Raw genomic sequence first — 12,201 nt, forward strand, 5'->3', positions numbered from 1 at the left:
CGCCGGCAACGTCATATCCGGTCTTCGGCAACGCTGTCAGTGTCACTGTCAAGGCTAGCAAGTAAGTAGCTGCGACTCGACACGTTTGTGTCGCTTTAACAGCCGTTTCTTTGATTAAGATGCAGCGTTGTTGGGTGTTGTAAATGTGTGCTAGCGTCGTGAGTGGGATAATTTCACGCGATAGCCGCGGTGGATGCTAAAGTAACGACACGCTGTCTCCTTTGTCGGACAGGCAAACGTCGAGTAAGTTGGGTCGCTCGGTCGGGAAACGCCACCTGGCTTCAGCTTCAGCTTCAAGGGAAGACCCTTCACCTCTTCCTCAGGATGCCATGTCACAATCAGCAACTGAGCAATGTCAACAGTGGGCAAGAGCATCCGATGAAGCAGGTGCGGTTTGCGAACAGCAGCGACAGCGTGCCGGCGGTGCTGCTGGCCGACGCTGAGCCGACCGATGCCGCCCTAGAGCCGGTCAGCCTGGGGCCGCAGCTCAAACTGCTTCCGCTGAACGACCAGATCCGGGAGTTACAGACAATAATCAGAGACAAGTGAGTCCCCCGCTCCGCCATGTTCACGCATCCACGAACCCAGAGGTGTTGAGAGGAAACATGAAGGATGTTATACTTCAAATGTTACATTATTGTAGGTCATCACAAGGGCATCTAAGCTGTCTTTGGTTGTCACATGTCAATGTGTCTGACATTATCCACCCACCTGATTGATTGGAGCGTGGATTCCAGTCCAATAAAACATTGGAAGATAAAATGTCAGGTTCTTTTTTTTATATATATATATAATGGTACACATCTAAGAAATACATTTAAAGTACTCCCATGCAGTAAAGTAAAACAATTGAAAGAAGTGGTCGGTATTAGGCAGTGCCATACATTTATAATTCAACTTACATGGTGTATTATGTCCAGCAATAATCACAATCACGCAAGAAGTGTTTAATGCAGTAGTTGTACTGTTGTAACTGCCCCCCCCCAAATACAACACCAGTTGCTGCCTTTCCTGTCTCATGCAGCGTCAGAGTGATTCAACCCCTTAAGGACAAGCATCTCTAGCATTTTATAAAAACTGTTTTTCTGCAATGACCTTCTGAAAACGTGTAAAAGAATTTTGTCGTGAGTGAAACGGCTGGTAATCAGTTTTGTTGAGCTTTTTAAACTGTTTTTGTAGTATATATTTTGTAAGTATTGCAAACTGCTGATAAACAGTGCATTTTGACAATCAATCTAAGATGCAATGGGGGTTGAATAATTTTGTATCCCAACTCCATGTGTGATGAGAAATTAGGCACATAACCAGAAATAGAATGTGGGTTTGCTGATTCCCTCTTTTAATGTAAGTAAAGTTTAAGCTGTTTAACTAAATGTTTATATCCATTGCTTCAGGACGACAAGCAGAGGAGACTTTGTGTTTTGTGCTGATCGACTGGTAAGATTTTGGCCCATGTGTACTTCTGTGTGGTTATAAACCACCGGCTCTAAGCTTTCTCTCTCTCCAACAACAGATCAGACTAGTCGTTGAAGAGGGCTTAAATCAGCTCCCCTATTCAGAGTGCACTGTGACCACACCAACAGGCAAGCAACTTTTACTCTAAAAAAAAAAAAGTTCCGGTTTACCTTTTGAACTCTTTGCTGCAACCTATAAGAGCCCTCTGGAACAAATGGAACAATTATGATAATATAAATCCAAAAATAAATGGCTCCCATATTTGACCTCGAACTGATTTGCTCAGAACAGCTATATTTCTGAATTTACCCATTTCATTCTTTCACTCAGGGCACAAGTATGAAGGTGTCAAGTTTGAAAGAGGCAACTGTGGAGTCAGTATAATGAGGAGCGGTAAGTCGCAGCTGCTGTCGCTCACTGATGAAACTCAAGTCTTTTCTTTTGCACCTGTATGTATCCTGACTTCCATGCACATAGAATTCACCTTTATGCTGTACATTCTGCTCTGCACATTTTTATCCTTCTTTTCTGGCTCTGAATTTTATGCTTTTGGTGAGCTGTCGACAAATACCAAAAGATTTTGTAGAATATGGGACCTTGAGAGGGTGAAAATACTGTACCTTTTCAAAGCATCATCTATGAAAGTAATGCAGTCAGTGTTTCTCTCCTTTCATCTTTTTTCTTATTTAATAATGCAGTAATTGCAAAAAAGATTTTTTTCGTTCTTCTATGACCAGAAAACTTGCGCATGAAATGTAAAAAGATGAGTACATAGTGTCGCTCGAATACTGCATCACACATCTAAGTCAATTGCTAATCGACATGTTGGGCTGCATTGAGGTCTTACTTATTGTTGTCATGACAACATCTTTGAAAAGCAGACATTAAAAAAAAAAAGAATTGAGATTGTCCGATCCAGGCTATAATGCATGTTATTATTTCTCTGCATGGTGCCCCCCCAGCATGTCCTCTGGATGTAAAATGACTCATTACTAGGCCTTGAGGGCACCGTGTGTTGAGCTTAAATGTATGGGAAGGCAATTGTTAATAACAATTACCTGTAATTGTGCAGGGAAAATTGACACAGTTGCATTTTGATCGACATCTAGGGTTTCATATATACTCATAAAAGTGGCAATTGATGATTTTGTCTGTGTTCAGCAAAAAAAAAAAATATTTATTACTAAATGTTTGTGTTTTTTTTGATTTTCAGAATTGACAAGCAGAATCAAATCGACTGTTCCCAAATAAGAAAACAGTTTGATCATGTTTTTGGAGTCAAAAAGGTCTCAATTATATTTCGTTCAGTATTCGGCATGTCGCTTACACCTGAGGGAAGTGAAGCATCACTGATCATTCATATCTTAATAATCAGTGACCCTGTGCTGATTCCTGTCTCAAACAAGTGATGTGTAAACACTGGCGAGACATGATCCATGTCATTGATAGTCCTACAAACACATCGTGTGAAAGCCTTTGACAGTCGCTGCCGACGGGTTCATTAAAAAGAAAACATTTCAGTCCCTGCTGTGTCCCCACACAGGGGAGGCCATGGAGCAGGGTCTCCGTGACTGTTGCCGCTCCATTCGGATCGGCAAGATCCTCATCCAGAGCGACGAGGAGACACAGAAAGCCAAAGTCTACTACGCCAAATTCCCTCCAGATGTGTACAGAAGAAAAGTGCTGCTCATGTACCCGATCCTTAGTAAGTCACCGAGGGGGACAGTTTATCTTGCTGATGACTCCAATTTACTGCCCTCAGGAGCGCATCTATTTTTGTGGAAACGGAAAGCGGTAGCATGTATTTATTCATTTTGTCCTACACCACCACGTCTGCATTTCCCCATCATAGCGGCACATTCACGCTGTTCTAATAATTATAGCTTTCATGAAGGAAATTATACACTGCCTTTGAGATAGCCACCAAGCTGCTGAATAGCATAATGAGGGCCAGCAAAAAATAGTATCTTAATAGCCCTGGTTTCCTAATGTCACAAAGCAGCATGTTCATGCTCATTTAAAAAAATATATATATCACAGCTCCCAGGGTGGATGGTATGTTTTATTTAAAATGTAATATCCATCTCTTCTCTGAGTTTCTCAACTTCCGATAGACTTCAAATTTGTTGGCTGTATCTTTGAGACCAGAGGAATTGTTATTTGAAATATGTTCTTAGGGGCAGTAGTTTTAGGCCCACAGTTGTAAACATGCATTCAGAAATTCTACAGACATTTGTGACTAAGTTAAAGCCAGTCTTATCTCTCATAGTTATGTCTAATTGTATTATAAATAAAATGCATTTTGTTTTTAATTTGTGCAGTGAGCCTTTGGCCTACAGTCAGTCCAGCAAGTGTCATTTAAGAAAGAAACTGAAATACCAAATTGAAAAACAACTTAGACCTCTTAAAAAAAAAAACACAGTTCAAATTGAGTCCTTATCTCAACCCAAAAAAAAAATCAATTTCTGGATTCTGAAAGGAAAAGCACTAGTTTGAGCAGCAATGATGAAAGCACTGGAGGTCACAGTAAGTTTTATTTTATTATTTTTGGTGGATTGCAAAGTGTTTTGTTGATGAGCTTTAAAAGGGGAAAGACTGGTGTTGCACTCTTATGTCTATAAATGTGGGTGTGCACCCACTGCACTCAGAACTGATGGGTCCCTGCTTGTTAATGATGCAAGCAGCAATGCCACACAGCTGGAGCGCTTTGACCTTGGGGCTTCTATGTCAGAGTGGTGGAACAAATGACTCGCCAACAGGTTAATCATCGCGGTTCCCGTTTTAGACGCTAGCATCGGGGACATCAGGGCATTTTTCATCCTGTAAAAGGAACAAACCTTTAATTTTCTATGTCTGCAGGTACAGGGAACACTGTGATTGAGGCAGTGAGGGTTCTGCTAGAGCATGGAGTCCAGCCCAGACACATTATCCTCCTCAGCCTCTTCTCCACGCCTCACGGTAAACCACCAGCTCGCTGCAAACGGAGCTGAGCCGGCGCTTACATTTCAGCCTCCAGTCTATCCCTGTTCCTGTTGTAGCACTCTGTTATATGATATACTGCTCATAAGCACAATATTATTCAGAGGCTCAGCTGTCTACTTCAGTTAGTTCCCAAAATAGCAAATAATGTTTTTGTCTTGGATGAATACCTCCTTAGATATTGTAAATGTAAACACTCTACATTATGGGATTATCCGGGATCCTTCTGGTTTAGGACAAGTCAGTTTGCAAATATTATCAAATTAGCATCTTCATTTGTTTAGTTTTGCCTTCTTGTTCACCCCTTGAGCCGATTTCCATAAAAGCAATAATTAAATGCGTAGGATATTGTCACCGTGAAGTTTTATAAGCGCTTCCCCCACAGACTTTCCGTTCTCATCAACCTCGAGACGAGCTGTTGGCATGTGAAGAGGAATAAGTGATCTGCTGTTTGTATACACAGCGACGCTGAGCATGATCTGAACTTGGTCTCACTTTGATTTAGCTTATTAAGAACATCCGATCAGCAAGTTGAAAATGTTATTTCATGGAAAGTCTACATGGTTTTCTTCCTTTTTTGGGGGGGGGGGGGTTCATTAATGTCAGAACTACATTATATGTATGGAACTTAACACAGAAGAGTACCTAATTTGTGTCAGCAGCAGTATATTGAGTATTTTCAGTACATCATCCAACATGCAAAGCCTTTCTTTTCTCCTAGGAGCCAAATCTATAATCCAGGAGTTCCCAGATATCACCATCTTGACAACAGAGGTTAATTCGGTGGCTCCGACACACTTTGGGCAGCGGTACTTTGGCACCGACTAAACTGAAGACAACCTGAGGAACAAGATCCGAGTCATATTTTATCTTGTTAAATTTATATAATGTTCTCTTTGTGCCGATCGCTGTTATTTTAGCCCCAAAGTTCCTATACCAACGATGACAATTATTTTAATTGACTGTATTTATGTTTTTGCTGTGTATACATCATGTCCAAGAAAGAAATCGAGACGGAATCAGGGAGCGCTAAACTTGGATCGTTTTATTTTGCATGTGACAACTGATGGGGAAATAAAGAATTTATATTTGTTGTATTTCAGAACGGCAACTGAAACTGTGTCAATACTGTGGGTGGTTTGGAAAAATAAGTGCCACAATCACATACTCGTATTTATTTATCTCCAAGATGTACTGTGGCAGTATTGAACTCCACAGTCTGCAAACTGGGCTGAAGATCATATTTTATAAATACGGTGCTCTTTGATGGATGTAAATTGCTTCGGTAGTTTAATTTGTCACTTGAGCTGAACATACAGACGCCATCTGCCGCAGTTAGGAATAAGTAAACGAGACAGGAAGATAGCTGGAACATTATGATTAATGGACTCAAGTCTGCATGAGGAGACGCTCAACATCCACATCTTCTCCAATGTTTCCTACATTAAACACGGAATTATACCTCAGATAAAAACGACAGTTAATCAGTTGTGTATGTCATGATACAAACTTCACAGCCATGGACTTGTTTATTTGGCCTCCCCGACGTTACAGAAAATCAGATCTCATTAAATAGGATTTTTATTAGGATGTGAAAAAAGTCCAACTTTGACCTCTTACTGAATAAATGGGCAAATTAATAAATAAAAAAAATGTTTCAACAGTTGATGAGGATCCATTTCACTGGGATTACAAATTCCAGAATATATAAATGTAGATCATCATACTGCGGGGAACTGTTGACCTCAACCAGCCAGTGGATGAAGATCAGTCTGGACATACATGTAGATATCTGCATGTTCATGCAGACGAATAGACCTCTCCTAGCACAGTACGCCACAGTTATAAGTCACGACATGTTATAAATATACCAAGATGACCACTGCATCAGACAATTACGATGTGCAGTATCCTCATGTGGCACAAACGTAAAAAAAATATGTTTCCAATAACCGCTCTGGTTAGAATTTCAGCAGTCGTTAAACATAAGCTGCAGCAGTGAAGCAAAGTTTCAAATGACTGTTTGTACAGTAATACCTTGACCTACGAGTTTAATTCGTTCCTGGGCCGAGTTCATAACTCAAAAGGTATTACTGTATTACTTGTTATTAGTAGCTGTATTAGAATATGACAGGTTCTTTCGTAAATAGGTGGCCAAACTGATGGCCATTCACAAACAAGGTGCTGGATACATTCTCTGGAGAAATGGACTCCCACAAACACAGGAATAAATATATTAATAAGGCAAGCGCTAAGTCACAGATTCTCGGTCCAGCACCGAGAGGCGTATAAAATATCAGTAAATGCAGTGCTGGACAGAGACTTCCCAGTTAACGGCAATTTGTAATCCCTCAGAGGCCAGTGCCGGGATGTGGCCCACTGTACAGTAAATAGCATTCTGTGGAGTGGTGGTAGAAGAAAAAAACGAGCAGTACTACAGTGTAAAAATACCCTGCTGCAAGGAAAAAGTCCTGCATTCAAAACCGTAATGTCATGTAAAAGTACAAAAGTATTAGCATTGAAATACAGTACACTTAAAGTAACAAATCAAAAAGTGCAGAATGACCCACTAATATGAATCTGCTGAAATGGGACAATCTGTTCAAGTTGCCGGTGGTAAAGATGGAACTAATTATTTTTAAACTGCTGGGTAGCTTAATATACAAGAATACCTTTGAATGTTATTTATTTTCAATTTCATCAACTCGACAAATTAGCTATACTCAATCACAATCTGTGAATTAAATGAAGTAACCAAAATCAATATCGTGGAGTAAGAATAATATTTTCCACCAACACATGGTGGAACATAAAGCATAAATGAACAGAAAATGGACTCGAGTAAAGTACAAAATGTTAAAATTGTACATAAATATACAACACTTTACTAATGTCGGCGTGAGTTAATATTTGACTTTTTTTTCTGAATTAAACTAAATACTGTTTTTTAACAAGCGAGGAGGCGTGACATTACTGGTCGTTCACGGAGTTCCTCATCATTCTGTAAAACACGCACATGTAAAAGTGGTCATGTAAATCCAAACGCAGGTCTTTGGCCCCCCTTCAGTGTTTCACTGAACGTCCCCACGATTTGGAATGCATTTGCCTTGTGTTTAAATAGTCCTTACAATTACTACTCCATCTCAAGTGAAACCGAAGGGTCTTGGTCCTCAACTGGAAAGAAAGAGGGAAAACACATGTCAGCATGTTTACTGGAGAGCTCATCAGAGATTCTGTTCACATAATGATTTGTGACATTATATTACACACGACCACCAGATGGTAGCACAATATTATAGATGCATTACAAACACAGCAATGGAGAGAGCATTGTTGCTTGTTAGATTGGAAGTGCGTCATCACAGTGGCCGCTAGATGGTGATTTTTTTTAGTAACTTGTAGAAATAAAGTGACTACAAATTAAACCAGGTGATATTATTTGACAATAAAAAAAAATAAAACGCAACAAAGGCAGTAAAAGCTCCAGTTCGGAGTGTGATGGAGAGTCAGATCAGATTTATTCTGATTTAACTACAGTATTTAGGAAGAACACAAGAGACAACAAACAAGAGACTTAGAATTTATACTTTTTTTAAATTAACCTTACTGATTATATTTCAGTTTAAAGTGGGTACAATTTCACATTTTTGGGGTATTTGGGAAAGTATTGTTTGTGCAGAAAAACAGAACGTTCAGAGGAAAGACAAGAAACCAAAAATGAAAAATAAAATCCAGTTTTGGTTGTGCCAATAAAATGTATACACAACTTTTTATGGTATATGTGTTATATTTTATCTATAGTGGACATATAGATCTGGTTATAGCAAAATTGAAGTGATTCACCCAGGCTTTCTTGCTCAGAGCCTTCCTCTGACTCCTCCCACATATTCTCATGAGCCAATAACGGGTCGTGGGACTCGGCGCTCAGATTCTTCAGCGGGAAGTAGTGCCCATTCCCTTGGCTGACATGTTCATTTCATAAAAAAGAGGACGGAAGCAGGTTACGAAACGCGGACCAATAATGTTAATAAAGCCACTAAATGTTCATCAACTCCGCCTCAGGAAGTTAGAAAGATCCATAATATCTTGCCTTTGAAACTATATTATAGAATCATTCAGATGATTAAAGATTAGAGCTAAATCTATAAATTACCAAGGTGCATTTCAAATACAAGACAACGAACCAATCATGAAAAACTGGAAAGAGAAAAGACACTCAAACAATTATGCATCTTACTGACCTCGTAAAGACAGGAATGTACCACAATCTGCGATTCTCTCCAAAAACCTGCTCCAGGTTTCTGTGTAAACCAACGTTGAAGCCATTTCTGTCTGGTCCAGTGACAAAAACTGGCGCTGAGAAGGCCTCTGAAAATCAAAAACAGGGGATGCTTCCAATTTCTACATCTACTTGTACAAAGGAAACATATTCACAACACAACACTTCCCCTAGAAAATAACTGAAATGTAATTTAGGACGTGAGAGATTAGCCCAATAAGAAGAAAGCCGGGGGTCTCCCTGATAAACCCTCACCTAAGGTGGATCTGTTTTTGGCCACCAACCAGCAGTGATAGCCAAAGAGAAACATGAGACTGACGAAGAACATGAGTGCCACAAACATGAGGAAGAGGACATGGAACTTTGCACGCCCGTTTGGCAAGTCCCCCTGGGAGAGAGAAACAAGAGAAGTCGAACCCTGAGAAAAGCAGGAACTTAAAAAGATACAACTTGTGAAAAAGGCTCTCTATTGTTGTAAATAGGCAATCCTGGTGACTTTGTGGAAGTCACAATCAATCATTAGATAATTCACAATAATGACACTCACCACCCAGAATTTGAGGAAATACTGAAAGACTGTTGCTGCAACGTATATGCAGTACAACATAGAGTAGGTGAGGAAAAGCAGGAAGAACTTGTAGTTGGAAAAGCCCACGCAGTTGTTCACCCTAAAACAAAACGAAAGTCTAATATCAGAACAAAATTACTGCATCAGGAGGGAAATGCAGCCACGGCGTTACTTACCAGGGACAGTGATGATCCATCTTCAATACACATCTTTAAAAGGAAAAGCATGCGTTTATGCACGTCCTCATGACAAGATAGCAACTGTGTCAATAATACGTTCAATAGTACAGTATTATCAAAATGTCGTCTTTCTGGTAGACCTCAGCTCTGACCCGATCATTAACATACTGATCCTGAGAGGCCAACGAAGCAACACCTTCTAATTATTTCAGCTAATATCCCCGTGCTGTGAGTAGTCTCTCAAAACGCTTGCTTTTTAAATTGGGGGAGAAATAAAGTGTTTTGAATGTAATTGAGGAGCAAAGAGTGACTTACGTTTCACATACTGAGCAATGGTGACAGCGGTCAGGCTTCAGGACCTGGCAGCGGTCACAGAACCTGATAGCTGAGAAATGAAGATGGTTCAGATGAATGAGTGATACGCGAGCAGAGACTAGCATTAACGTAGTAAGGCTAGCTAATAGGCTAGTAATACCCATCAGCGCTAATGAAAGAGATACACCGATCGATTACTGTGGCTGGGAATGACAATCATGTGCTTGATGAGCGATTAACCTGGCTTTCAGATATGATTTTATATAATATTAACTCGTGTATCATAACATATATGAATTGCCTTTACAGGACAGCATGTACCTCCAGATTGCGCTCGAGTAACGATGGGCAGCGTCTTTGCAATCTCAAAGAGTATTTGTTTCTGGTCGTCCGACCTTTCTTCCAAATCATATCTTTGCTTGTCTGAGTAGGAGAGCTGAAACTAGAACACACACGTCCACCGTGACGAGCAGCACATTTGGGTCTACATAATGCACTTATTGTGCACCTTTCTGTTCAGCCTGTCACAGGAAGCAGTTCCATTTTACCTTTTTGCATGGTGAGGCCGGAGGGGTAAATATGGACTTCCAGTAAGTCCAGCAGAACATCACAAAGCAAACATGAAACACCAGTAGATAAGCCACTGGGGGAACAATAACAGCATTGTTGACAAAACAAACAAAATGCACGCACTGTTTATCAACGCGCACGGCATGCGGAAGACGATTTACAAGTGTAGCTCACCTTTCTCGAATGTGTTGTTGATTGTAACTGCAAAAAATACAAAAAAACAAATCGACGGTAAACGCCGGTTTCCAGGGAAGAACAGCAATGTGGCGAACATTTTAAATCAACACATGCGGGCTAACACAACGAGCCCGATTACAGGCTGCGGTAAAACGGGCCGGTCTTTGTATGAACTGACCTCTAAACGCAAGCATCAATGAAAAATATCATTTACTGGCACCTTTCAAACGTTATTTAGTCCAAATAAAAGGCGCACTGCCTTCGCAACTTCCGCTTTGTTTTGCTAGCTCCTCTTGCTAGTTCTGCAACCTTTTTTTTTTTTTTTTGGTCAACACCGCTGTGCGGCAATCTGCGATGTCCGCAGTTAAACCGGCAACAATAACAACAGGCGACATTGTGATTTGTCGTACTCACAAAGACAGAGCTCAAAGACGTAGGCATAATATGACCACAGCACCACGGAGGTTATTATGAGGACAGGTATCCAAGAGAAGACCCGCTGACAGCATCGCAACCCCCTGGAGAGAGCCATATTTCAACGAGCCGCTGCGCTGCTCTGCGCTCGACTATTATTCCTGTATCTTATCCATCAGTGACATCGGTGAGCGATTTAACAGGCTCCAGTTTTCAGACCGGTGTCCTGGAAGGAATCAGTGCTTTCAGTATCAGAATAATAATATATTATAACTTAGTAACTATTAGATATTAAATTATATTATATATGTTTGAGTATAAGTATGCAATTACTTTTTGCTGAGCATATGCAGACGTACTCATGGATTCATTTCCAAGTTATTGAACAGATATTATTCATGGGTATATTTATCAGCTGTCTTTTTCAACAAGAACAAGGTATTTCTTTCATTTACTTGATATTTATCTGTCTACATTCATACCATAGGAAGTAGGAAGAATCATTCTTGGGTTACAATTTTCTTTTACAAAAAGTTTCTTCTGGTAGAATCATTTTTTGTGATACTGTGATTTATACATCACTTATTTAGCTTGCATTTATTATTGTCATTACTGTTACATGTTGCACGACCACCGAGAAAAAATCCTAGTCTGTGAACCCTCATTGAGAAAGACAATAAACTGATCCTGATTCTTTGAAGCCATGAACATTTACAAATCTTACCTGGTTTTTGAATTATAATTAGGACTGTGTGTCCAGTGCATGGTTCCCCTGAACTTAGCTCTGCCTAACATAATCATTTTGGGTTCACCAAATTTTTATAGAGTTGATGTGCTGAAAGATACAATACAAATACAATAATTAAAGCAGACAATTGTTTCCTGATTTTCTCAAGCTGTATCCTGCAGGTTAGAATTAAAGGGTAAAAGAAAAGAGAGGAAAAAAAACACATTTATGCGCTGGCCAACAGGAGGCGCTGTCAGACTGTGCTGTCAGACTACAACACACATTTTGCTATTTCTCTTTGGTCATCTGGGTTAATGTGAACTCATCATTAAGGTTTTAACATTTGCATTAAAAGCTATTGGTTGTTGAGTTTTATTGACTGAGTAAACATCACGGTTTCCAATCAGCAGACTGGTCATAGGACATGTTTGAGCAAATACGTTCTTTTATAGCTGACAGTTATTTTTGTCTGTCAAACACAAACAAACTGATCTAATGCCAGGAAGACCAGCCGGACTGATGTCATCATCAGCACCGG

At 40.0% G+C, this 12,201-nt stretch overlaps 2 protein-coding genes across 3 annotated transcripts; one reads left to right on the forward strand and one right to left on the reverse strand.

Moving 5' to 3' along the window:
* The first annotated feature begins 39 nt into the window (after positions 1-39).
* LOC137916073 (uracil phosphoribosyltransferase homolog) lies at positions 40-7,133 on the forward strand. 2 transcript variants are annotated; one of them, XM_068759193.1, is made up of 8 exons: positions 40-61; positions 233-545; positions 1,395-1,437; positions 1,514-1,583; positions 1,786-1,848; positions 2,999-3,160; positions 4,315-4,413; positions 5,156-7,133. In XM_068759193.1, exons 2-8 carry the CDS (start codon positions 325-327, stop codon positions 5,260-5,262), a joined length of 765 nt encoding a protein of 254 aa, XP_068615294.1. In that variant the 5' UTR covers positions 40-61; positions 233-324; the 3' UTR covers positions 5,263-7,133. The 2 variants fall into 2 exon arrangements, with proteins under 2 accessions (XP_068615294.1, XP_068615295.1); XM_068759194.1 differs by having other exon boundaries at positions 53-61; positions 324-545.
* Positions 7,134-7,144: 11 nt separating this feature from the next.
* Positions 7,145-11,054, reverse strand: LOC137916072 (palmitoyltransferase ZDHHC15B-like). Its single transcript, XM_068759192.1, has 11 exons — positions 10,937-11,054; positions 10,520-10,546; positions 10,324-10,418; positions 10,097-10,217; positions 9,776-9,845; positions 9,458-9,490; positions 9,261-9,381; positions 8,969-9,101; positions 8,676-8,802; positions 8,278-8,396; positions 7,145-7,608 (listed from the first exon to the last, which is right to left on the reverse strand). The coding sequence occupies exons 1-11, from the start codon at positions 11,052-11,054 to the stop codon at positions 7,568-7,570; spliced, it is 1,005 nt and encodes a 334-aa protein (XP_068615293.1). The 3' UTR covers positions 7,145-7,567.
* Between the last annotated feature and the right edge of the window lie 1,147 nt (positions 11,055-12,201).

Source organism: Brachionichthys hirsutus, unplaced genomic scaffold (assembly GCF_040956055.1).
Source record: "Brachionichthys hirsutus isolate HB-005 unplaced genomic scaffold, CSIRO-AGI_Bhir_v1 contig_1480, whole genome shotgun sequence".
NCBI lineage: Eukaryota > Metazoa > Chordata > Actinopteri > Lophiiformes > Brachionichthyidae > Brachionichthys > Brachionichthys hirsutus.